Here is a 27,500-nt window from a genome sequence, read left to right as displayed (position 1 = left end):
GTCCTGGTTAACAGGTGTGTCCCCTATATAGTCCAGGTTAACAGGTGTGTCCCCTATATAGTCCAGGTTAACAGGTGTGTTCCTATATAGTCCAGGTTAACAGGTGTGTCCCCCTATATAGTCCAGGTTAACAGGTGTGTCCCCTATATAGTCCAGGTTAACAGGTGTGTCCCCTATATAGTCCAGGTTAACAGGTGTGTCCCCTATATAGTCCAGGTTAACAGGTGTGTCCCCTATATAGTCCAGGTTAACAGGTGTGTTCACTATATAGTCCAGGTTAACAGGTGTGTGTGTCCCCTATATAGTCCAGGTTAACGTGTGTGTGTGTCCCCTATATAGTCCAGGTTAACGTGTGTGTGTGTCCCCTATATAGTCCAGGTTAACAGGTGTGTGTGTTCCCTATATAGTCCAGGTTAACAGGTGTGTCCGTCCCCTATATAGTCCAGGTTAACAGGTGTGTCCGTCCCCTATATAGTCCAGGTTAACATGTGTGTGTGTCCCCTATATAGTCCAGGTTAACAGGTGTGTGTGTTCCCTATATAGTCCAGGTTAACAGGTGTGTGTGTTCCCTATATAGTCCAGGTTAACAGGTGTGTCCCCTATATAACAGGTGTGTGTCCCCTATATAACAGGTGTGTGTCCCCTATATAACAGGTGTGTCCCCTATATAACAGGTGTGTCCCCCTATATAGTCCATAACAGGTGTGTCCCCTATATAACAGGTGTGTCTCCTATATAACAGGTGTGTCCCCTATATAACAGGTGTGTCCCCTATATAACAGGTGTGTGTCCCCTATATAACAGGTGTGTCCCCTATATAACAGGTGTGTCCCCTATATAACAGGTGTGTCCCCTATATAACAGGTGTGTCCCCTATATAACAGGTGTGTCCCCTATATAACAGGTGTGTCCCCTATATAACAGGTGTGTCCCCTATATAACAGGTGTGTCCCCTATATAACAGGTGTGTCCCCTATATAACAGGTGTGTCCCCTATATAACAGGTGTGTCCCCTATATAACAGGTGTGTGTCCCCTATATAACAGGTGTGTCTCCCCTATATAACAGGTGTGTCCCCTATATAACAAGTGTGTTCCCTATATAACAGGTGTGTCCCCTATATAACAGGTGTGTGTCCCCTATATAACAGGTGTGTCTCCCCTATATAACAGGTGTGTCTCCCCTATATAACAGGTGTGTCCCCTATATAACAGGTGTGTTCCCTATATAACAGGTGTGTCCCCTATATAACAGGTGTGTCCCCTATATAACAGGTGTGTCCCCTATATAACAGGTGTGTCCCCTATATAACAGGTGTGTCCCCAGCTGACCTGTGATGTCCATAAAGGCTCGGTCCCAGAACTCGTGGACGGTGTAACTCTCAGCAGAGGTGATGTTGACAGACAGAACGATGTCGTCCTCAACGTACTTCAAGATCAGGTTGTTGACCACAATGTTGACGTTGTTCACCACCCGACGGATCAGACTCTGGACGTAGCCTGGAGGGACACACACACACACGCGCGCACACGCACGCACACGCACACGCACACACACACCAACACACACGCAAACATACACACACACACACATGCACACACGCACACACACACACACACACACACACACACACACACACCATTAATTCAGTGTTAATACCCAGTGAAACAGAGACAATTCAGAGCTTCCTTAAAGCAACATTCCCTGGGAGCTAACCCTGACCCCTGACCTCTACCCTAACCTCTCCTCTAACCCTGACCCCTGATCTCTACCCTGACCCCTGATCTCTACCCTAACCCATAACCTCTCCTCTAACCCTGACCTCTCCTCTTAGACTCTAACCCTGACCTCTCCTCTCAGACTCTAACCCTGACCTCTCCTCTCCTCTCAGAGTCTAACCCTGACCTCTCCTCTCCTCAGACTCTAACCTCTCCTCTCCTCAGACTCTAACCCTGACCTCTCCACTCCTCTCAGACTCTAACCCTGACCTCTCTTAAGACTCCAACCCTGACCTCACCTCTCCTCAGACTCTAATCCTGACCTCTCCACTCCTCTCAGACTCTAACCCTGACCTCTCCTAAGACTCCAACCCTGACCTCACCTCTCCTCAGACTCTAACCCCCGACCTCTCCACTCCTCTCTGACTCTAACCCTGACCTCTCCTCAGACTCTAACCCTGACCTCTCCTCACTCTAACCCTGACCTCTCCTCTCCTCAAACTCTAACCCTGACCTCTCCTCTCCTCAAACTCTAACCCTGACCTCTCCTCTCCTCAAACTCTAACCCTGACCTCTCCTCTCCTCAAACTCTAACCCTGACCTCTCCTCTCCTCAGACTCTAACCCTGACCTCTCCTCAGACTCTAACCCTGACCTCTCCTCTCCTCAGACTCTAACCCTGACCTCTCCACTCCTCTCAGACTCTAACCCTGACCTCTCCACTCCTCTCAGACTCTAACCCTGACCTCTCCTCTCCTCAAACTCTGACCCTGACCTCTACACTCCTCTCAGACTCTAACCCTGACCTCTCCTCTCCTCAAACTCTAACCCTGACCTCTCCACTCCTCTCAGACTCTAACCCTGAACTCTCTTCAGACTCTAACCCTGACCTCTCCACTCCTCTCAGACTCTAACCCTGAACTCTCTTCAGACTCTAACCCTGACCTCTCCTCTGACTAACCCTGACCTCTCCTCTGACTCTAACCCTGACCTCTCCACTCCTCTCAGACTCTAACCCTGACCTCTCCTCTGACTCTAACCCTGACCTCTCCTCTCCTCTGACTCTAACCCTGACCTCTCCTCAGACTCTAACCCTGACCTCTCCACTCCTCTCAGACTCTAACCCTGACCTCTCCTCTCCTCTGACTCTAACCCTGACCTCTCCTCTCCTCAGACTCTAACCATAACCTCTCCTCTGACTCTAACCCTGACCTCTCCTCTGACTCTAACCCTGACCTCTCCTCTGACTCTAACCCTGACCTCTCCTCTGACTCTAACCCTGACCTCTCCTCTGACTCTAACCCTGACCTCTCCTCTGACTCTAACCCTGACCTCTCCTCTGACTCTAACCCTGACCTCTCCTCTGACTCTAACCCTGACCTCTCCTCTGACTCTAACCCTGACCTCTCCTCTGACTCTAACCCTGACCTCTCCTCTGACTCTAACCCTGACCTCTCCTCTGACTCTAACCCTGACCTCTCCTCTGACTCTAACCCTGACCTCTCCTCTGACTCTAACCCTGACCTCTCCTCTGACTCTAACCCTGACCTCTCCTCTGACTCTAACCCTGACCTCTCCTCTGACTCTAACCCTGACCTCTCCTCTGACTCTAACCCTCTCCTCTCCTCAGACTCTAACCCTGACCTCTCCTCAGACTCTAACCCTGACCTCTCCTCAGACTCTAACCCTGACCTCTCCTCAGACTCTAACCCTGACCTCTCCTCAGACTCTAACCCCTCCTCTCCTCTGACTCTAACCCCTCCTCTCCTCTGACTCTAACCCTGACCTCTCCTCTCCTCAGACTCTAACCCTGACCTCTCCTCTCCTCTCCTCAGACTCTAACCCTGACCTCTCCTCTCCTCTCCTCAGACTCTAACCCTGACCTCTCCTCTCCTCAGACTCTAACCCCGACCTCTCCTCTCCTCAGACTCTAACCCCGACCTCTCCTCTCCTCAAACTCTAACCCTGACCTCTCCACTCCTCTCAGACTCTAACCCTGACCTCTCCTCAGACTCTAACCCTGACCTCTCCTCTCCTCAGACTCTAACCCTGACCTCTCCTCAGACTCTAACCCTGACCTCTCCTCTCCTCAGACTCTAACCCTGACCTCTCCTCTCCTCAGACTCTAACCCTGACCTCTCCTCAGACTCTAACCCTGACCTCTCCTCTCCTCAGACTCTAACCCTGACCTCTCCTCAGACTCTAACCCTGACCTCTCCTCTCCTCAGACTCTAACCCTGACCTCTCCTCTCCTCAGACTCTAACCCTGACCTCTCCTCAGACTCTAACCCTGACCTCTCCTCTCCTCAGACTCTAACCCTGATCTCTCCTCTCCTCTCAGACTCTAACCCTGACCTCTCCTCTGACTAACCCCGACCTCTCCTCTCCTCAGACTCTAACCCTGACCTCTCCTCTCCTCAGACTCTAACCCTGACCTCTCCTCTCCTCAGACTCTAACCCTGACCTCTCCTCTGACTCTAACCCCGACCTCTCCTCTCCTCAGACTCTAACCCTGACCTCTCCTCTCCTCAGACTCTAACCCTGACCTCTCCTCTTCTCTGACTAACCCCGACCTCTCCTCTCCTCAGACTCTAACCCTGACCTCTCAGACTCTAACCCTGACCTCTCCTCAGACTCTAACCCTGACCTCTCCTCAGACTAACCCCGACCTCTCCTCTCCTCAGACTCTAACCCTGACCTCTCAGACTCTAACCCTGACCTCTCCTCAGACTCTAACCCTGACCTCTCCTCAGACTCTAACCCTGACCTCTCCTCAGACTCTAACCCTGACCTCTCCTCTCCTCAGACTCTAACCCTGACCTCTCCTCTCCTCAGACTCTAACCCTGACCTCTCCTCAGACTCTAACCCTGACCTCTCCTCTCCTCAGACTCTAACCCTGACCTCTCCTCAGACTCTAACCCTGACCTCTCCTCTCCTCAGACTCTAACCCTGATCTCTCCTCTCCTCTCAGACTCTAACCCTGACCTCTCCTCTGACTAACCCCGACCTCTCCTCTCCTCAGGCTCTAACCCTGACCTCTCCTCTCCTCAGACTCTAACCCTGACCTCTCCTCTCCTCAGACTCTAACCCTGACCTCTCCTCTGACTCTAACCCCGACCTCTCCTCTCCTCAGACTCTAACCCTGACCTCTCCTCTCCTCAGACTCTAACCCTGACCTCTCCTCTTCTCTGACTAACCCCGACCTCTCCTCTCCTCAGACTCTAACCCTGACCTCTCAGACTCTAACCCTGACCTCTCCTCAGACTCTAACCCTGACCTCTCCTCTGACTAACCCCGACATCTCCTCTCCTCAGACTCTAACCCTGACCTCTCAGACTCTAACCCTGACCTCTCCTCAGACTCTAACCCTGACCTCTCCTCTGACTAACCCTGACCTCTCCTCTCCTCAGACTCTAACCCTGACCTCTCCTCAGACTCTAACCCTCTCCTCTCCTCAGACTCCTCTATCCCACCACCCCTACTCTCCCTCCTCCCTCTTCCATACTCCCCTCCACTCCCTGTGCTCTCCTCTCCATACTCCCTCCTCCCAAACTCCTCTATCCCACCACCCCCCACTCTCCCTCCTCCCTCCATTCCCTCCACTCAAACTCCTCTATCTCACCACCCCCACTCTCCCTCCTCTCCCTCCCAAACTCCTCTATCCCACCACCCCTACTCTCCCTCCCTCTCCCTCCACTCAAACTCCTCTATCTCACCACCCCACTCTCCCTCCCTCTCCCTCCACTCAAACTCCTCTATCCCACCACCCCTACTCTCCCTCCCTCCTCCATACTCCCTCAGCTCAAACTCCTCTATCCCACCACCCTACTCTCCCTCCCTCCTCCATACTCCCTCCTCCCAAACTCCTCTATCCCACCACCCCCACTCTCCCTCCCTCCCTCCTCCCTCTCCCTCCCTCTCCCTCCTCCCAAACTCCTCTATCCCACCACCCCCACTCTCCCTCCTCCCTCCTCTCCCTCCCTCCTCCCAAACTCCTCTATCCCACCCCCCTACTCTCCCTCCTCCCTCCTCTCCCTCCCTCCTCCCAAACTCCTCTATCCCACCACCCCTACTCTCCCTCCCTCTTCCATACTCCCTCCACTCCATGTGCTCTCCTCTCCATACTCCCTCCTCCCAAACTCCTCTATCCCACCCCACTCTCCCTCCTCCCTCCCTCCACCCTCCTCCCAAACTCCTCTATCCCAACTCCCCTACTATCCCTCCCTCCTCCCCCTCCCTCCCTCCCACCTCCCTCCTCTCCCTGGAGCAGCCTTTATACTGGACTCCTTGGTTAACCATGTCTCTGTAAGGCTGTACCAACTGATCCAGGACCAGCCTTTATACTGGACTCCTTGGTTAACCATGTCTCTGTAAGGCTGTACCAACTGATCCAGGACCAGCCTTTATACTGGACTCCTTGGTTAACCATGTCTCTGTAAGGCTGTACCAACTGATCCAGGACCAGCCTTTATACTGGACTCCTTGGTTAACCATGTCTCTGTAAGGCTGTACCAACTGATCCAGGACCAGCCTTTATACTGGACTCCTTGGTTAACCATGTCTCTGTAAGGCTGTACCAACTGATCCAGGACCAGCCTTTATACTGGACTCCTTGGTTAACCATGTCTCTGTAAGGCTGTACCAACTGATCCAGGACCAGCCTTTATACTGGACTCCTTGGTTAACCATGTCTCTGTAAGGCTGTACCAACTGATCCTGGACCAGCCTTTATACTGATCCTGGACCAGCCTTTATACTGGACTCCTTGGTTAACCATGTCTCTGTAGGGCTGTACCAACTGATCCTGGACCAGCCTTTATACTGGACTCCTTGGTTAACCATGTCTCTGTAAGGCTGTACCAACTGATCCTGGACCAGCCTTTATACTGGACTCCTTGGTTAGAACAGAGGTCCATGAATAGAGGGACTGTTCTGTTATTTTTTCTCACGACCAAAACACACATGTACAAAGTTATATGTGTGTGTGTGTGTGTGTGTGTGTGTGTGGTGTGGTGTGTGTGGTGTGTGTGGTGTGGTGTGTGTGTGTGTGGTGTGTGTGTGTGGTGTGTGGTGTGTGTGGTGTGTGGTGTGTGGTGTGTGTGTGTGTGTGTGTGTGTGTGTGTGTGTGGTGTGTGTGTGTGTGTGTGTGTGTGTGTGTGTGTGTGTGTGTGTGTGTGTGTGCGTGTGTGTGTGGTGTTGGGGTCAGTCAGAAGGTTCCTGTCACACCTGCAGACTGAGCTCTGAGCTGGGCAGTAAAACAGCCTCCTGCTATTCCCATTCTGGATCTAATTTACCTGTTTCACCACCGACCGAGGCCCACTCCCCGCGCCCGGTCAGCCCAGAGCCTTACACCCCTCCACCCCACCCACAGCCCTCCACCCCAACCCCCAGCCCTCCACTCCAACCCACAGCCCTCCACTCCAACCCACAGCCCTCCACCCCAGCCCTCCACCCCAACCCCCCAGCCCTCCACCCCACCCACAGCCCTCCACCCCAACCCCCAGCCCTCCACCCCACGCCTCCCCCCCACCCCTCTACTCCAACCCCTCTACTCCAACCCCAACCCCTCTAATCCAACCCCCCACCCCTCTACTCCCACCCCAACCCCCTCTCTCCAACCCCCACCCCTCTACTCCAACCCCTCTACTCCAACCCCAACCCCTCTACTCCAACCCCAACCCCTCTACTCCAACCCCAACCCCTCTACTCCAACCTCCCACCCCTCCACCCAAACCCCCAGCCCTCCACCCAAACCCCCACCCCTCCACCCAAACTCCCATCCCTCCACCCCAACCCCCATCCCTCCACCCCAACCCCCATCCCTCCACCCTAACCCCCATCCCTCTACTCCAACCTCCACCCCTCCACCCAAACCCCCAGCCCTCCACCCAAACCCCCCACCCCTCCACCCAAACCCCCATCCCTCCACTCCAACCCCCATCCCTCCACCCCTACCCACAGCCCTCCACCCCACTTCGTGCCACTCTAAACTTCTGTAAACAATTGACACAGCCAGCACCTGTGCCTCAGCCCACAGGGAGGAAGCCCACTTAAAACTGTTCAACCATAAAATGACTGGAAAAACCAGCCTTTACATGAGCTCAGCAACACAGACCCAAGTCAAGTAGTCTCCTCTGTGGAATACAGGACCAGACTACTTGACATGAGCTCAGCAACACAGACCCAAGTCAAGTAGTCTCCTCTGTGGAATACAGGACCAGACTACTTGACATGAGCTCAGCAACACAGACCCAAGTCAAGTAGTCTCCTCTGTGGAATACAGGACCAGACTACTTGACATGAGCTCAGCAACACAGAGCCAAGTCAAGTAGTCTCCTCTGTGGAATACAGGACCAGACTACTTGACATGAGCTCAGCAACACAGAGCCAAGTCAAGTAGTCTCCTCTGTGGAATACAGGACCAGACTACTTGACATCTGTGGAATACAGGACCAGACTACTTCATGCAACACAGACCCAAGTCAAGTAGTCTCCTCTGTGGAATACAGGACCAGACTACTTGACATGAGCTCAGCAACACAGAGCCAAGTCAAGTAGTCTCCTCTGTGGAATACAGGGTCTGAATGGTTCTGGGTCTGAATGGTTTACATTTAACATTACATTTAAGTCATTTAGCAGACGCTCTTATCCAGAGCGACTTACTGGGTCTGAATGGTTCTGGGTCTGAATGGTTCTGGGTCTGAATGGTTATGGGCCTGAATGGTTATGGGCCTGAATGGTTATGGGTCTGAATGGTTATGGGTCTGAATGGTTCTGGGTCTGAATGGTTCTGGGTCTGAATGGTTCTGGATCTGAATGGTTCAGGGTCTGAATGGTTCTGGATCTGAATGGTTCAGGGTCTGAATGGTTATGGGTCTGAATGGTTCTGGATCTGAATGGTTATGGGTCTGAATGGTTATGGGTCTGAATGGTTATGGGTCTGAATGGTTCTGGATCTGAATGGTTCAGGGTCTGAATGGTTATGGGTCTGAATGGTTCTGGGCCTGAATGGTTCAGGGTCTGAATGGTTCTGAGTCTGAATGGTTATGAATCTGAATGGTTCAGGGTCTGAATGGTTATGAGTCTGAATGGTTCAGGGTCTGAATGGTTTTGGGTCTGAATGGTTCTCTCTTCTTTCAAACTACCTGTGAGTTCTATTGACTGCTGAATTCAACACTCAACAAACAAGAGCTTTCATCCTTCTTCCAAGAGAAATGCCCAAACTTCAACAAACAAGAGCTTTCATCCCTCTTCCAAGAGAAATGCCCAAACTTCACTAAACAAGAGCTTTCATCCCTCTTCCAAGAGAAATGCCCAAACTTCACTAAACTTTTGCCACAAAGTTGGAAGCACAGAATCATCTAGAATGTCATTGTATGCTGTCGCGTTAAGATTTCCCTTCACTGGAACTAAGAGGACGGAACCATGAAAAACAGCCCCAGACCATTATTCCTCCTCCACCAAACTTTACAGTTGACACTATGCATTGGGACAGGTAGCGTTGCCCTGGCATCCGCCAAACCCAGATTTGTCCATCAGACTGCCAGATGGTGAAGTGTGATTCATCACTCCAGAGAACGTGTTTCCACTGATCCAGAGTCCAGAAGAGGTGAGCTTTACACCAGTCCAGCCAAGGTTTGGCATTATGCATGGTGATCTGAAGCTTGTGGGCGGCTGCTCGGCCATGGAAACCCATTTCATGAAGCTCCCGACTAACAGTTCTTGTCCTGACGTTGCTTTCAGAGGCAGTTTGGAACTTGGTATTGAGTGTTGCAACCGAGGACAGAATATTTTTTACGCACCTCAGCCCACGTTGGTCCCTTTCTGTGAGCTTGTGTGGCCTACCACTTCACAGCTGAGCCGTTGTTGCTCCTAGACATTTCCACTTCACAATAACAGCACTTACAGTTGACCCGGGGCAGCTCTAGCAGGGCAGAAATGTGACGAACTGACTTGTTGGAAAGGTGGCATCCTATGACGGTGCCACGTTGAAAGTCACTGAGCTCTTCAGTGAGGCCCATTCTACTGCCAATGTTTGTCTATGGAGATTGCATGGCGGTGTGCTCGTTTTTATACACCTGTCAGCAACAGGGTGTGACTGAAACAGCCAAATCCACTAATTTGAAGGGGTGTCCACATACATACATATATATATATAGTGTATAGACCTTGTTAAAACAGAAACGCTTGGCTACTGTTGAACAGGTCCTGTGTAACACAACCACACACTGTATGCTATAACACACACTGTTATAAATCCCCATTTACATCTCCAACTAAGAGTCATGTATGGTTGTCCAGCTGAAAGCAGTGGGTTGTGATACAGCACGGAGATTTCCCCAGAGTGGGTGGTGATACAGCACGGAGGTTCCCCAGAGTGGGTGGTGATACAGCACGGAGGTTCCCCAGAGGAGGTTTCCCCAGAGTGGGTGGTGATACAGCACGGAGGTTCCCCAGAGGAGGTTTCACCAGAGTGGGTGGTGATACAGCACGGAGGTTTCCCCAGAGTGGGTGGTGATGCAGCACGGAGGTTTCCCCAGAGTGGGTGGTGATACAGCACAGAGGTTTCCCCAGAGTGGGTGGTGATACAGCACGGAGGTTTCCCCAGAGTGGGTGGTGATACAGCACGGAGGTTTCCCCAGAGGAGGTTTCCCCAGAGTGGGTGGTGATACAGCACGGAGGTTTCCCCAGAGTGGGTGGTGATACAGCACGGAGGTTTCCCCAGAGGAGGTTTCCCCAGAGTGGGTGGTGATACAGCACGGAGGTTTCCCCAGAGTGGGTGGTGATACAGCACGGAGGTTTCCCCAGAGGAGGTTTCCCCAGAGTGGGTGGTGATACAGCACGGAGGTTTCCCCAGAGTGGGTGGTGATACAGCACGGAGGTTCCCCAGAGGAGGTTTCCCCAGAGTGGGTGGTGATACAGCACGGAGGTTTCCCCAGAGTGGGTGGTGATCCAGCACGGAGGTTTCCCCAGAGTGGGTTGTGATACAGCACGGAGGTTCCCCCAGAGTGGGTGGTGATACAGCACGGAGGTTCCCCAGAGTGGGTGGTGATGCAGCACGGAGGTTCCCCAGAGTGGGTGGTGATACAGCACGGAGGTTCCCCCAGAGTGGGTGGTGATACAGCACAGAGGTTTCCCCAGAGTGGGTGGTGATACAGCACGGAGGTTTCCCCAGAGTGGGTGGTGATACAGCACGGAGGTTTCCCCAGAGTGGGTGGTGATACAGCACGGAGGTTTCCCCAGAGTGGGTGGTGATACAGCACGGAGGTTCCCCAGAGTGGGTGGTGATACAGCACGGAGGTTTCCCCAGAGTGGGTGGTGATACAGCACGGAGGTTTCCCAGAGTGGGTGGTGATACAGCACGGAGGTTCCCCAGAGTGGGTGGTGATACAGCACGGAGGTTTCCCCAGAGTGGGTGGTGATACAGCACGGAGGTTTCCCCAGAGTGGGTGGTGATACAGCACAGAGGTTTCCCCAGAGTGGGTGGTGATACAGCACGGAGGTTTCCCCAGAGTGGGTGGTGATACAGCACGGAGGTTTCCCCAGAGGAGGTTTCCCCAGAGTGGGTGGTGATACAGCACGGAGGTTCCCCAGAGGAGGTTTCCCCAGAGTGGGTGGTGATCCAGCACGGAGGTTTCCCCAGAGTGGGTGGTGATCCAGCACGGAGGTTTCCCAGAGTGGGTGGTGATACAGCACGGAGGTTTCCCAGAGTGGGTGGTGATACAGCACGGAGGTTCCCCAGAGTGGGTGGTGATACAGCACGGAGGTTTCCCAGAGTGGGTGGTGATACAGCACGGAGGTTCCCCAGAGTGGGTGGTGATACAGCACGGAGGTTCCCCAGAGTGGGTGGTGATACAGCACGGAGGTTCCCCAGAGTGGGTGGTGATACAGCACGGAGGTTCCCCAGAGTGGGTGGTGATACAGCACGGAGGTTTCCCCAGAGTGGGTGGTGATACAGCACGGAGGTTCCCCAGAGTGGGTGGTGATACAGCACGGAGGTTCCCCAGAGTGGGTGGTGATACAGCACGGAGGTTCCCCAGAGTGGGTGGTGATACAGCACGGAGGTTCCCCAGAGTGGGTGGTGATACAGCACGGAGGTTTCCCAGAGTGGGTGGTGATACAGCACGGAGGTTTCCCAGAGTGGGTGGTGATACAGCACGGAGGTTCCCCAGAGGAGGTTTCCCCAGAGTGGGTGGTGATACAGCACGGAGGTTCCCCAGAGTGGGTGGTGATACAGCACAGAGGTTTCCCCAGAGTGGGTGGTGATACAGCACGGAGGTTTCCCCAGAGTGGGTGGTGATACAGCACGGAGGTTTCCCCAGAGTGGGTGGTGATACAGCACGGAGGTTTCCCCAGAGTGGGTGGTGATACAGCACGGAGGTTCCCCAGAGTGGGTGGTGATACAGCACGGAGGTTTCCCCAGAGTGGGTGGTGATACAGCACGGAGGTTTCCCAGAGTGGGTGGTGATACAGCACGGAGGTTCCCCAGAGTGGGTGGTGATACAGCACGGAGGTTTCCCCAGAGTGGGTGGTGATACAGCACGGAGGTTTCCCCAGAGTGGGTGGTGATACAGCACAGAGGTTTCCCCAGAGTGGGTGGTGATACAGCACGGAGGTTTCCCCAGAGTGGGTGGTGATACAGCACGGAGGTTTCCCCAGAGGAGGTTTCCCCAGAGTGGGTGGTGATACAGCACGGAGGTTCCCCAGAGGAGGTTTCCCCAGAGTGGGTGGTGATCCAGCACGGAGGTTTCCCCAGAGTGGGTGGTGATCCAGCACGGAGGTTTCCCAGAGTGGGTGGTGATACAGCACGGAGGTTTCCCAGAGTGGGTGGTGATACAGCACGGAGGTTCCCCAGAGTGGGTGGTGATACAGCACGGAGGTTTCCCAGAGTGGGTGGTGATACAGCACGGAGGTTTCCCAGAGTGGGTGGTGATACAGCACGGAGGTTCCCCAGAGTGGGTGGTGATACAGCACGGAGGTTCCCCAGAGTGGGTGGTGATACAGCACGGAGGTTCCCCAGAGTGGGTGGTGATACAGCACGGAGGTTCCCCAGAGTGGGTGGTGATACAGCACGGAGGTTTCCCCAGAGTGGGTGGTGATACAGCACGGAGGTTCCCCAGAGTGGGTGGTGATACAGCACGGAGGTTCCCCAGAGTGGGTGGAGATACAGCACGGAGGTTCCCCAGAGTGGGTGGTGATACAGCACGGAGGTTCCCCAGAGTGGGTGGTGATACAGCACGGAGGTTTCCCAGAGTGGGTGGTGATACAGCACGGAGGTTCCCCAGAGTGGGTGGTGATACAGCACGGAGGTTTCCCCAGAGTGGGTTGTGATACAGCACAGAGATTTCCCCAGAGTGGGTGGTGATACAGCACAGAGGTTTCCCCAGAGTGGGTGGTGATACAGCACGGAGGTTTCCCCAGAGTGGGTGGTGATGCAGCACGGAGGTTTCCCCAGAGTGGGTGGTGATACAGCACGGAGGTTCCCCAGAGTGGGTTGTGATACAGCACGGAGGTTCCCCAAAGGAGGTTCCCCCAGAGTGGGTTGTGATACAGCACGGAGGTTCCCCAGAGGAGGTTCCCCAGAGTGGGTGGTCATACAGCACGGAGGTTCCCCCAGAGTGGGTGGTGATACAGCACGGAGGTTTCCCAGAGGAGGTTCCCCAGAGTGGGTTGTGATACAGCACGGAGGTTCCCCAGAGGAGGTTCCCCAGAGTGGGTGGTGATACAGCACGGAGGTTCCCCAGAGTGGATGTGATACAGCACGGAGGTTCCCCAGAGTGGGTGGTGATACAGCACGGAGGTTTCCCCAGAGTGGGTTGTGATACAGCACGGAGGTTTCCCCAGAGTGGGTGGTGATACAGCACGGAGGTTCCCCAGAGTGGGTGGTGATACAGCACGGAGGTTCCCCAGAGTGGGTGGTGATACAGCACGGAGGTTCCCCCAGAGTGGGTGGTGATACAGCACGGAGGTTTCCCCAGAGTGGGTGGTGATACAGCACGGAGGTTCCCCAGAGGAGGTTCCCCAGAGTGGATGTGATACAGCACGGAGGTTTCCCCAGAGTGGGTGGTGATGCAGCACGGAGGTTTCCCCAGAGTGGGTGGTGATACAGCACGGAGGTTCCCCAGAGTGGGTTGTGATACAGCACGGAGGTTCCCCAAAGGAGGTTCCCCCAGAGTGGGTTGTGATACAGCACGGAGGTTCCCCAGAGGAGGTTCCCCAGAGTGGGTGGTCATACAGCACGGAGGTTCCCCCAGAGTGGGTGGTGATACAGCACGGAGGTTTCCCAGAGGAGGTTCCCCAGAGTGGGTTGTGATACAGCACGGAGGTTCCCCAGAGGAGGTTCCCCAGAGTGGGTGGTGATACAGCACGGAGGTTCCCCAGAGTGGATGTGATACAGCACGGAGGTTCCCCAGAGTGGGTGGTGATACAGCACGGAGGTTTCCCCAGAGTGGGTTGTGATACAGCACGGAGGTTTCCCCAGAGTGGGTGGTGATACAGCACGGAGGTTCCCCAGAGTGGGTGGTGATACAGCACGGAGGTTCCCCAGAGTGGGTGGTGATACAGCACGGAGGTTCCCCCAGAGTGGGTGGTGATACAGCACGGAGGTTTCCCCAGAGTGGGTGGTGATACAGCACGGAGGTTCCCCAGAGGAGGTTCCCCAGAGTGGATGTGATACAGCACGGAGGTTCCCCCAGAGTGGGTGGTGATACAGCACGGAGGTTTCCCCAGAGTGGGTTGTGATACAGCACGGAGGTTCCCCCAGAGTGGGTCGTGATACAGCACGGAGGTTCCCCAGAGTGGGTGGTGATACAGCACGGAGGTTCCCCAGAGTGGGTGGTGATACAGCACGGAGGTTTCCCCAGAGTGGGTGGTGATACAGCACGGAGGTTTCCCCAGAGTGGATTGTGATACAGCACGGAGGTTTCCCCAGAGGAGGTTGTGATACAGCACGGAGGTTCCCCAGAGGAGGTTCCCCCAGAGGAGGTTGTGATACAGCACGGAGGTTCCCCAGAGTGGGTTGTGATACAGCACGGAGGTTTCCCCAGAGGAGGTTCCCCAGAGGAGGTTCCCCAGAGGAGGTTCCCCAGACGGGCTCTTCAACACTGTAAAAACTGGCTGGCCGACAGCTACACTGTCCATATATATATATTTATTCTCTACAATTTAATTATAGATTAAGAGGTTTACAACGACTCTCACTCTCCATTCCTCAGCTTCTAGCGACTCACTGCTCTACACACAGCTCTACTGGTCTGGGATACTGGTCTACACACAGCTCTACTGGTCTGGGATACTGGTCTACACCCAGCTCTACTGGCCTGGGATACTGGTCTACACCCAGCTCTACTGGCCTGGGATACTGGTCTACACCCAGCTCTACTGGTCTGGGATACTGGTCTACACACAGCTCTACTGGTCTGGGATACTGGTCTACACACAGCTCTACTGGCCTGGGATACTGCTCTACTGGTCTGGGATACTGGTCTACACCCAGCTCTACTGGCCTGGGATACTGCTCTACTGGTCTGGGATACTGGTCTACACACAGCTCTACTGGTCTGGGATACTGGTCTACACCCAGCTCTACTGGTCTGGGATACTGCTCTCTACTGGTCTGGGATACTGGTCTACACCCAGCTCTACTCGTCTGGGATACTGGTCTACACCCAGCTCTACTGGTCTGGGATACTGTTCTACTGGTCTGGGATACTGGTCTACACCCAGCTCTACTGGTCTGTGATACTGCTCTACTGGTCTGGGATACTGGTCTACTGGTCTGGGATACTGGTCTACACCCAGCTCTACTGGTCTGGGATACTGGTCTACACCCAGCTCTACTGGTCTGGGATACTGGTCTACACCCAGCTCTACTGGTCTGGGATACTGGTCTACACACAGCTCTACTGGTCTACACACAGCTCTACTGGCCTGGGATACAGCTCTACTGGCCTGGGATACTGGTCTACACACAGCTCTACTGGCCTGGGATACAGCTCTACTGGCCTGGGATACTGGTCTATACCCAGCTCTACTGGTCTGGGATACTGGTCAACACACAGCTCTACTGGTTGACATGGTAGTAAATGAGTGGTAGGTTGACATGGTAGTAAAATGAGTGGTAAGTTGACATGGTAGTAAAATGAGTGGTAAGTTGACATGGTAGTAAAATGAGTGGTAAGTTGACATGGTAGTAAAATGAGTGGTAAGTTGACATGGTAGTAAGTTGACATGGTAGTAAAATGAGTGGTAAGTTGACATGGTAGTAAAATGAGTGGTAAGTTGACATGGTAGTAAATTGAGTAGTAAGTTGACATGGTAGTATATTGAGTGGTAAGTTGACATGGTAGTAAAATGAGTGGTAAGTTGACATGGTAGTAAATGAGAGGTAGGTTAACATGGTAGTAAGTTGACATGGTAGTAAATGAGAGGTAGGTTAACATGGTAGTAAGTTGACATGGTAGTAAATGAGTGGTAAGTTGACATGGTAGTATATTGAGTGGTAAGTTGACATGGTAGTAAATGAGTGGTAAAGTTGACATGGTAGTAAATGAGTGGTAAGTTGACATGGTAGTAAATTGAGTAGTAAGTTGACATGGTAGTATATTGAGTGGTAAGTTGACATGGTAGTAAAATGAGTGGTAAGTTGACATGGTAGTAAATGAGAGGTAGGTTAACATGGTAGTAAGTTGACATGGTAGTAAATGAGAGGTAGGTTAACATGGTAGTAAGTTGACATGGTAGTAAATGAGTGGTAAGTTGACATGGTAGTAAAATGAGTGGTAAGTTGACATGGTAGTAAAATGAGTGGTAAGTTGACATGGTAGTAAAATGAGTGGTAAGTTGACATGGTAGTAAAATGAGTGGTAAGTTGACATGGTAGTAAATGAGTGGTAAGTTGACATGGTAGTAAATGAGTGGTAAGTTGACATGGTAGTATATTGAGTGGTAAGTTGACATGGTAGTAAATTGACATGGTAGTAAGTTGACATGGTAGTAAATTGAGTGGTAAGTTGACATGGTAGTAAGTTGACATGGTAGTAAATTGAGTGGTAAGTTAACATGGTAGTATATGAGAGGTAAGTTGACATGGTAGTAAGTTGACATGGTAGTATATTGAGTGGTAAGTTGACATGGTAGTAAATGAGTGGTAAGTTGACATGGTAGTAAATGAGTGGTAAGTTGACATGGTAGTAAAATGAGTGGTAAGTTGACATGGTAGTAAAATGAGTGGTAAGTTGACATGGTAGTAAAATGAGTGGTAAGTTGACATGGTAGTAAAATGAGTGGTAAGTTGACATGGTAGTAAATGAGTGGTAAGTTGACATGGTAGTAAATGAGTGGTAAGTTGACATGGTAGTATATTGAGTGGTAAGTTGACATGGTAGTAAATTGACATGGTAGTAAGTTGACATGGTAGTAAATTGAGTGGTAAGTTGACATGGTAGTAAGTTGACATGGTAGTAAGTTGACATGGTAGTATATTGAGTGGTAAGTTGACATGGTAGTATATTGAGTGGTAAGTTGACATGGTAGTATATTGAGTGGTAAATTGACATGGTAGTATATTGACATGGTAGTATATTGACATGGTAGTATATTTGAGTGGTAAGTTGACATGGTAGTATATTGAGTGGTAAGTTGACATGGTAGTAAGTTGAGTGGTAAGTTGACATGGTAGTATATTGAGTGGTAAGTTGACATGGTAGTATATTGAGTGGTAAGTTGACATGGTAGTATATTGAGTGGTAAGTTGACATGGTAGTATATTGAGTGGTAAGTTGACATGGTAGTATATTGAGGGGTAAGTTGACATGGTAGTAAATGAGAGGTAAGTTGACATGGTAGTAAAATGAGTGGTAAGTTGACATGGTAGTAAATGAGAGGTAGGTTAACATGGTAGTAAGTTGACATGGTAGTAAATGAGTGGTAAGTTGACATGGTAGTATATTGAGTGGTAAGTTGACATGGTAGTAAATGAGTGGTAAAGTTGACATGGTAGTAAATGAGTGGTAAGTTAACATGGTAGTATATGAGAGGTAAGTTGACATGGTAGTAAGTTGACATGGTAGTATATTGAGTGGTAAGTTGACATGGTAGTAAATGAGTGGTAAGTTGACATGGTAGTAAAATGAGTGGTAAGTTGACATGGTAGTAAAATGAGTGGTAAGTTGACATGGTAGTAAAATGAGTGGTAAGTTGACATGGTAGTAAAATGAGTGGTAAGTTGACATGGTAGTAAAATGAGTGGTAAGTTGACATGGTAGTAAATGAGTGGTAAGTTGACATGGTAGTATATTGAGTGGTAAGTTGACATGGTAGTAAATTGACATGGTAGTAAGTTGACATGGTAGTAAATTGACATGGTAGTAAGTTGACATGGTAGTATATTGAGTGGTAAGTTGACATGGTAGTATATTGACATGGTAGTATATTGAGTGGTAAGTTGACATGGTAGTATATTGAGTGGTAAGTTGACATGGTAGTATATTGAGTGGTAAGTTGACATGGTAGTATATTGACATGGTAGTATATTGACATGGTAGTATATTGAGTGGTAAGTTGACATGGTAGTATATTGAGTGGTAAGTTGACATGGTAGTATATTGAGTGGTAAGTTGACATGGTAGTATATTGACATGGTAGTATATTGAGTGGTAAGTTGACATGGTAGTATATTGACATGGTAGTATATTAGTGGTAAGTTGACATGGTAGTATATTGAGTGGTAAGTTGACATGGTAGTATATTGACATGGTATTATATTAGTGGTAAGTTGACATGGTAGTATATTGAGTGGTAAGTTGACATGGTAGTATATTGACATGGTAGTATATTGACATGGTAGTATATTGACATGGTAGTATATTGAGTGGTAAGTTGACATGGTAGTATATTGAGTGAGTGATGGATTTATCATTACACCTGCAGAGAGTCTCTCCGGACAGTAAAATGAGTCATAACTTCGGCCTCTCTGAAGTCAGTTCAGAGATGTTTCATTGATAAAGTCCTAACAGATCTGGGTTTACAGCCTCACTCACACGAGGACTTTATTGTGTCGCTAAGTGTCGTTGTTAGGGGTGTGGCGTTAGGAGGAGAGAGGTTGGAATCCCAAATTACACCCTATAGGAGGAGAGAGGTTGGAATCCCTGTCCCGTGGGACGACTGAAATCCCAAATTACACCCTATTCCCTAGATGGTGCCCTACTTCTGAGCAGGATGCACAGGGCTAGCGAATAAGAACGCATTGAGGACCGTGGTGGTCGGACGCCCCTTTTCTGATAAGACCTGTCCTGTCAGTGATTCGTCCACCCACTGAGGCCTAGCCCTGCCTGGTGGTCAGCGTGAAGCAGAGTACTCCCTGTGGCCACGGAGCCATCACTCACCTGGGGGCAGGTCTGGGTCGGAGGGGGCGGCCTGCTGGAGGCGACGGGGCTTGGGAAGGGTCTTGGAGCTCTCTGAGGCGCTGCGACTGGTGGAGCTAGAACCACTCTCATGGTCGTCCTGCACAGGAAAACAAACACACAGAGAGATTTAATAATCACTTTGGTTTATTATCTATTTCTCTTGCTTTGGCAATGTGTTTCCATGTGAAATAAAGCACTTAAATGAGAGAGAGAGAGAGAGGGAGGGGACGACGGGCAGACGGACGGACGGACGACGGACGGACGGACGGGAGGCGAGGCCAGGCAGGCGAGGCAGAGCAGACGGACAGACGGATTGACTGAGCGGACGGACGGACGGACGGACGGAGGCGGAGGCGGACGGACGAGACGGAGCGGGCGGACGGAGCAGGCAGACAGGGCACGAGATCGACAGACGGAGCAGACGAACAGACGGAGCAGACGGACAGACGGAGCAGACGGAGCAGACGAACAGACAGACAGACAGACAGACAGACGGGCAGACGAACGACGAGCAGACGGGACAGACAGACAGACAGACAGACAGACAGACAGACAGACAGACAGACAGACAGACAGACAGACAGACAGACAGACAGACAGACAGACAGAGAGGAGACAGAGAGACTATTTCCACATGGTTGCAACACTGTATACAGACAGAAAGAGAGAGAGGAGAGAGGAGAGACCCAGAAGGAGAAGGAGAGACTATTTCCACATGGTTACAACACTGTATACAGACATAATGACATGTGTATAACCCTATGAAACTTGAGCGTAATGTTTACTGTTCATTTATTATTGATTATTTCACCTGCTTTAACAATGTAGACACATGTTTCCCATGGTAATAAAGCCCCTTGAACTGAAATGAGAGAGACATGAGCAGAGGACTAGGTGTAGGGGTCGGGAGGGAGGGTCCAGGGGTCACAAGGCTGCTGCAGAGAGGACTAGGTGGAGGGTCGGGGAGGGAGGGGGTCACAAGGCTGCTGCAGAGGACTAGGTGTAGGGGGAGGAGGGAGGGAGGGGTCACAAGGCTGCTGCTGCAGAGGACTAGGTGTAGGGGGGTGGAGGTTGAGGGGATGGACACCATGGGACACTGCAGGGCAGAGAGCACACACACACACACACACCTAATCAATACATACAGGGGTGGACACCATGGGACACTGCAGGGCAGAGAGCACACACACACACACCTAATCAATACATACAGGGGTGGACACCATGGGACACTGCAGGGCAGAGAGCACACACACACACACACCTAATCAATACATACAGGGGTGGACACCATGGGACACTGCAGGGCAGAGAGCACACACACACACACCCTAATCAATACATACAGGGGTGGACACCATCAGGACACTGCAGGGCAGAGAGCACACACACACACACCTAATCAATACATACAGGGGTGGACACCATGGGACACTGCAGGGCAGAGAGCACACACACACACACCCTAATCAATACATACAGGGGGTGGACACCATGGGACACTGCAGGGCAGAGAGCACACACACACACACACACACACCTAATCAATACATACAGGGTGGACACCATGGGACACTACCAGGGCAGAGAGCACACACACACACACACCCTAATCAATACATACAGGAGTGGACACCATGGGACACTGCAGGGCAGAGAGCACACACACACACACACACCCTAATCAATACATACAGGGGTGGACACCATGGGGACACTGCAGGGCAGAGAGAGCACACGCGCACACACACACACACACACACACACACCCTTATGAACCCTAATCAATACATACAGGGGGTGGACACCATGGGACACTGCAGGGCAGAGAGCACACACACACACACACCCTAATCAATACATACAGGGGGTGGACACCATGGGACACTGCAGGGCAGAGAGCACACACACACACACACACCCGGACCCACACACACACACACCCACACAGGATCAGGTGGTTAACATGGCAGTCTGAGAACTCAGCGTTGTTCTGACGAACCTAAACACTAAAGGTGTCAAAACCAAACACAAATTGGCTGCATAACCCCCTCTTCCTCCCCCCTCGTTCCCTCTTCCTCCCTCCTCTCCTCCCCTCTTCCTCCCCTCTTCCCCCTCGTTCCCCTCTTCCTCCCTCCTCTCCTCCCCCTCGTTCCCTCTTCCTCCCTCCTCTCCTCCCCTTCCCTCCTACTTCTCCCTCCTCCTCCCTCCCCCTTCCTCCTCCTCCCTTCTTCTTACCCCTCCTCCTCCCTCCTCCCCTTTCTCCTCCTCCCTTCTTCTTAGCCCTCCCTCCTCCCTCCTCCTTTCCTCCTCCTCCCTTCTTCTTACCCCCCTTCCTCCTCCCACCCCCCTCCCTTCCCTCCCCCTCCCTTCTTCTTCCCCCTCCCTCCCCCTCCTTCCTCCCCTCCCTCCTCCCCCTGTTATACCTGTGACAACTCTCCAGCCATCCATTTTAACCTCCAGGTTTGACAGGATGTGATCAGACCAGATCCTCTGCTTGTGGTGTTGGTGTAGTAATGAAGACGACATTTAAACATGGACTGAATGAGTATTTCCCCAGTCAGTCGGTCGGTCGGTCCGGTGGGCTAAAGTAAACACAGCGATGCCAAAACAGACTGTCTGGTGAAAATATTTACACTGAGCTCCTACACACACACACACACACACCACTGAGCCGCCGCGGTAGAGTGTTTTCCGTGGCCCAGCTCGGTGGGAACTGGTAAACAGAATGAGGAGGAATAATAAATAGCTCATCAGGTTGTGAATTATAGAAACAGGAGCAGCAATAAGAAACAGATTATAGTCTGATTATCTCTCACTTCATCTGTAAACGTTCCGTCACTTCAAAACGCTGTTTACGGACAGACATTTAAATACACATTAAACACCACGGGACCTGACACAGTGACAATCAGTATAGGGGGCTCCTGGGGGGGGGCTCTTGGGGGGGGTCCTGAGGGGGCTCCTAGGGAGGTTCTGGGGGGGTATCCTAGAGTGGGGTTCCTAGGGGGCTCTGGGGGTCTGGGGGTCTGGGGGGACAGACATTTAAATACATAAAACACCACGGGACCTGACACAGTGACAATCCCAGTATAGGGGCTCCTGGGGGGCTCTAGGGGAGGTTCCGGGGCTCTGGGGGGTATCTAGGGGGGCTCCCGGGGTCTAGGGGGGTCCCCCTGAGGCTCCTGGGGGGCTAGGGAGGGTTCCTGGGGCTCTGGGGGGTTCCCGGGGTCCTGGGGGGCTCCAGGGAGGGGTTCCTGGGGGGCTCCGCTCCTAGGGGGTTCCTGGGGGGCTTGGGGGGGGCCTAGGGAGGGTTCCTGGGGGGCTCCTAGGGGAGGGTTCCTGGGGGGCTCCCAGGGCTCTAGGGAGGTTCCTGGGGGGGCTCCTGGGGGGCTCTAGGGAGGGTTCCTGGGGGCTCCTGGGGGGGGCTCTAGGGGGGCTGGGGCTCTGGGGGGGTGGGGGGCTCCTGGGGGGTCTGGGGGGACAGACATTTAAATACACATAAAACATTACGGGACCTGACACAGTGACAATCAGTATAGGGGGCTCCTGGGGGAGGGCTCCTAGGGGGGTCCTGGGGGAGGGCTCCCTAGGGGAGGGTTCGGGGGGTATCCTAGGGGTGGGGTTCTAGGGGGCTCCTGGGGGGGGTCTGGGGGACAGACATTTAAATACACATAAAACACCCACGGGACCTGACACAGTGACAATCAGTATAGGGGGCTCCTGGGGGAGGGGGTATCCTAGGGGTGGGGTTCCTAGGGGGGGTCCCGGGGAGGGGCTCCTAGGGGGCTCCTAGGGGGCCCTAGAGGTGGGGGCTCCCTGGGGGGCCCTAGGGTGGGGGGCTCCTAGGTGGGGGCTCCTGAGGGGCTCTAGGGTGGGGGCTCCGGGGGCTCTAGGGGGCTCCTGGAGGCTCTGGGGGGGGCTCCTAGGGAGGGTTCCTGGGGGGTATCCAGGGGGTGGGGCTCCTGGGGGCTCCTGGGGGGTCTGGGGGGTCTGGGGGACAGACATTTAAATACATAAAAACACCACGGGACCTGACACAGTGACAATCAGTATAGGGGCTCCTGGGGGGCTCCTAGGGAGGGGGCTCCTAGGGCGGGGGGGAATCTTAGGGGTGGGGCTCCTAGGTGGGGGGCTCCTGGGGTCTAGGGGCCTCCTGGGGGGTAGGGGCTCCTGGGGGGCTCTTGGGGAGGGTCTAGGTGGGGTGGGCTCCTGGGAGGTGGCTCCTGGGGGGGTCTAGGGGCCTCCTGGGGGTCTAGGTTGGGGGCTCCTGGGGGGAGCATATGGGTGGGGAGGGGGTCCTGGGGAGAGTCTAGGTGGGGGTCTGGGGAGAGATCCTGGGAGGGATCCCTGGGGGTCTGGGAGAGATCCTGGGGGAGGGATCCTGGGGGAGGGTCTGGGGGAGATCCTGGGAGGGATCCTGGGTAGGGCTCCTAGGGAGGGATCCTGGGGAGGGTCTGGGGAAGGTAGAGGGGAGGTAAAGGGCTTGGAGGTGGGATGTTCTGCCTCAGGCGTGTCCAACTCAGCTGTTGCCCTGAGGAGTAGAGATGACGGCCGGCAGAGAGCAGAGAAGCACTGCCAGTTTGAGTGACAGGAGAGGGGGGACCCCCTACCCAGAAAGTAGTAGGGGCGGAGGGTTAGGGCACAGGAAAGCCAAGCATGACCTCTCATCCCCCTCTGCCCTGTAGACGTCTGGCTCTAGTGGTCCTGCGTGAGGTCTTGTCTGAGGCGGGAACCAATGACTGGAGAAACAAAGGACAAAGCCGTCCATCACGTGACACCATTCATTCCTATGTGAAGACACAATAGGAGCTAGTCCAGGAGGCTCAGTGCCGCCTCCTCTCAGGAGGCTCAGTGCCGCCTCCTCTCCAGGAGGCTCAGTGCCGCCTCCCTCCAGGAGCTCAGTGCCGCCTCCTCTCCCAGGAGGCTCAGTGCTGCCTCCCCTCTCCAGGAAGGAATCACATTCTAGACGATTCTGTGCTCCCAACTTTGTGGCAACAGTTTGGGAAGGCCCTTTCCTGTTTCAGCATGACAATGCCCCCGTGCACAAAGCGAGGTCCATATAAAAATGGTTTGTCAAGATTCGTGTGGAAGAACTTGACTGGCCTGCACAGAACCCTGACCTCAACCCCATCGAGCACCTTTGGGATGAATTGTGAACGCTGACTGCGAGCCAGGACTAACCACCCAACATCAGTGGCCGGCCTCACTAATGCTCTAGTGGTTGAATGGAAGCAAGTCCCTGCAGCAATGTTCCAACATCTAGCAATGTTCAACATCTAGCAATGTTCAACATCTAGCAATGTTCCAACATCTAGCAATGTTCCAACATCTAGCAATGTTCCAACACCCCCAGCCTCCACCCCCTCACCTCCCACCACAGCCTCCACCCCCCCAGCCTCCACCCGCCCCCCAGTCTCCAACCCCCTCACCTCCACCACAGCCTCCACCCCCCCCCAGCCTCCGCCCCCCCAGTCTCCACCCCTCACCTCCACAGCCCCCCAGCCTCCACCCGCCCCCCAGTCTCCACCCCCTCACCTCCCCACCACAGCCTCCACCCCCCCCAGCCTCCACCCGCCCCCCAGTCTCCAACCCCTCACCTCCCACCACAGCCTCCCACCCCCACCCCCAGCCTCCACCCGCCCCCCCCACCCCCTCACCTCCCACCCACAGCCCCCCACCCCGCCCCAGTCTCCACCCCTCACCTCCCACCACAGCCTCCACCCCCAGTCTCCACCCCCTCACCTCCCACCACAGCCTCCACCCCCCCCAGCCTCCCTCCCTCCCCTCCCCTCACCTCCCACCACAGCCTCCACCCCCCCAGCCTCCACCCCTCACCTCCCACCACAGCCTCCACCCCCCCAGCCTTCACCCGCCCCCAGCCTCCCCCCGCCCCCAGCCTCCAACTACACAATACAAAACATGCTATAAAAGGAAATGATCTCTGTACTGACAATAAGCAACAGGTTTGACCCGTAAATTAGGCTCAGACACACTACTCCAAAACACACACTGTTTAAACAAAGTACAGTCATAAAAACATTTCAACCCCACTGACCTGGAAGTAAATAAATAGACCTTTAAAACTGCCATCTCTCTGCTGGGTTCAAGGTCGTTGTTTTAACATCAATTTGCCATAAGCAAAACAAAACAGACATTTTATTCTCATTGTCCTGAAATAAAACATGATGTGAAAAGTTCACATCTGAAATGACAATTGTAGCAGTTCTATTCCACAACCACCAATTAGGCTTCGATTCTCTTCCACAGATCGGAGAGTGACTTTTCAGTTTATAAACTAAACTGTCTCCATCCCCAGCCTCCACTCCCCTCCCTCCACTCAGCTCCCTCTAAAATATAGACTGGAAGGAATGGGGGGGGTGCTAGCTGTACTAAACTATAGACTGCAAGGGATGGGGGGCTGCTAGCTCTACTAAACTATAGACTGCAAGGGATGGGGGGCTGCTAGCTCTACTAAACTATAGACTGGAAGGGATGGGGGTCTGCTAGCTCTACTAAACTATAGACTGGAAGGGATGGGGGCTGCTAGCTCTACTAAACTATAGACTGGAAGGGATGGGGGGCTGCTAGCTCTACTAAACTATAGACTGGAAGGGATGGGGGGCTGCTAGCTCTACTAAACTATAGACTGGAAGGGATGGGGGGCTGCTAGCTCTACTAAACTATAGACTGGAAGGGATGGGGGTCTGCTAGCTCTACTAAACTATAGACTGGAAGGGATGGGGGCTGCTAGCTCTACTAAACTATAGACTGGAAGGGATGGGGGGCTGCTAGCTCTACTAAACTATAGACTGGAAGGGATGGGGGGGTCTGCTAGCTCTACTAAACTATAGACTGGAAGGGATGGGGGTCTGCTAGCTCTACTAAACTATAGACTGGAAGGGATGGGGGGCTGCTAGCTCTACTAAACTATAGACTGGAAGGGATGGGGGGCTGCTAGCTCTACTAAACTATAGACTGGAAGGGATGGGGGGCTGCTAGCTCTACTAAACTATAGACTGGAAGGGATGGGGGCTGCTAGCTCTACTAAACTATAGACTGGAAGGGATGGGGGGCTGCTAGCTCTACTAAACTATAGACTGGAAGGGATGGGGGGCTGCTAGCTCTACTAAACTATAGACTGGAAGGGATGGGGGCTGCTAGCTCTACTAAACTATAGACTGGAAGGGATGGGGGGCTGCTAGCTCTACTAAACTATAGACTGGAAGGATGGGGGGGCTGCTAGCTCTACTAAACTATAGACTGGAAGGGATGGGGGGCTGCTAGCTCTACTACACTATAGACTGGAAGGGACGGGGGGCTGGGGGATCTGGAAGAAATGGGAGGGGGCTGAGGGGAGCTGGAAGGGATGGGGGAGGGGGCTGAGGGGAGCTGGAAGGGATGGGGGACTGAGTGGAGCTGGAAGGAATGGGGGGGACTGAGTGGAGCTGGAAGGAATGGGGGGGACTGAGTGGAGCTGGAAGGAATGGGGGGACTGAGTGGAGCTGGAAGGAATGGGGGGACTGAGTGGAGCTGGAAGGAATGGGGGGGACTGAGTGGAGCTGGAAGGAATGGGGGGGGACTGAGTGGAGCTGGAAGGGATGGGGAGGGGCTGAGTGGAGCTGGAAGGAATGGGGGGACTGAGTGGAGCTGGAAGGAATGGGGGGACTGAGTGGAGCTGGAAGGAATGGGGGGGACTGAGTGGAGCTGGAAGGAATGGGGGGGGACTGAGTGGAGCTGGAAGGAATGGGGGGACTGAGTGGAGCTGGAAGGAATGGGGGGGACTGAGTGGAGCTGGAAGGAATGGGGGACTGAGTGGAGCTGGAAGGAATGGGGGGGACTGAGTGGAGCTGGAAGGGATGGGGGGGGACTGAGTGGAGCTGGAAGGGATGGGGGGCTGAGTGGAGCTGGAAGGGATGGGGGGGACTGGTGGAGCTGGAAGGGATGGGGGAGCTGGAAGGGATGGGGGAGCTGGAAGGAATGGGGGGCTGGTGGAGCTGGAAGGAATGGGGGGGGGACTGAGTGGAGCTGGAAGGAATGGGGGGAGCTGGAAGGAATGGGGGGGGACTGAGTGGAGCTGGAAGGAATGGGGGGACTGAGGGAGCTGGAAGGGATGGGGGGGACTGAGTGGAGCTGGAAGGAATGGGGGGGGACTGAGTGGAGCTGGAAGGAATGGGGGGACTGAGTGGAGCTGGAAGGAATGGGGGGGGAGCTGGAAGGGAATGGGGGGAGCTGGAAGGAATGGGGGGAGCTGGAAGGAATGGGGGGGACTGGAAGGAATGGGGGAGCTGGAAGGAATGGGGGGACTGAGTGGAGCTGGAAGGAATGGGGGGGAGCTGGAAGGAATGGGGGGGAGCTGGAAGGAATGGGGGAGCTG

The 27,500-nt window shown here is 53.4% G+C and overlaps 2 protein-coding genes across 2 annotated transcripts in view; both read right to left on the bottom strand.

The window, feature by feature from the left end:
- Positions 1-21,570, bottom strand: part of LOC135574941 (intermembrane lipid transfer protein VPS13B-like) — a 35,100-nt gene extending 13,530 nt beyond the window's left edge. The window contains exons 1-3 of the mRNA XM_065027063.1: positions 21,550-21,570; positions 19,103-19,220; positions 1,332-1,499 (exon numbers count right to left, since the gene is read on the bottom strand). Of these exons, the coding sequence (XP_064883135.1) occupies positions 1,332-1,499; positions 19,103-19,220; positions 21,550-21,570 (307 nt within the window). The remainder of the gene's footprint in view (positions 1-1,331; positions 1,500-19,102; positions 19,221-21,549) is intronic.
- Positions 21,571-22,266: 696 nt separating this feature from the next.
- LOC135574940 (proline-rich proteoglycan 2-like) lies at positions 22,267-23,131 on the bottom strand. The gene is made up of 2 exons (XM_065027062.1): positions 22,925-23,131; positions 22,267-22,518 (listed from the first exon to the last, which is right to left on the bottom strand). Exons 1-2 carry the CDS (start codon positions 23,129-23,131, stop codon positions 22,267-22,269), a joined length of 459 nt encoding a protein of 152 aa, XP_064883134.1.
- Between the last annotated feature and the right edge of the window lie 4,369 nt (positions 23,132-27,500).

This window comes from Oncorhynchus nerka, linkage group LG14 (genome assembly GCF_034236695.1).
Source record: "Oncorhynchus nerka isolate Pitt River linkage group LG14, Oner_Uvic_2.0, whole genome shotgun sequence".
NCBI lineage: Eukaryota > Metazoa > Chordata > Actinopteri > Salmoniformes > Salmonidae > Oncorhynchus > Oncorhynchus nerka.
This window is presented reverse-complemented; position numbering and strand designations above follow the sequence as displayed.

Coding starts and splice junctions, on each gene's coding strand:
- LOC135574940 (XM_065027062.1), bottom strand. CDS start 23,131: ATGTCTGTCCCCCAGACCCCCCAGACCCCCCAGGAGCCCCCAGGAGCC. Junction 22,519..22,924: donor AGGGAGCCCCCACCTCTAGG/GCCCCCTAGGAG, acceptor AACCCTCCCTAG/AGCCCCCCAGGAGCCCCCCC.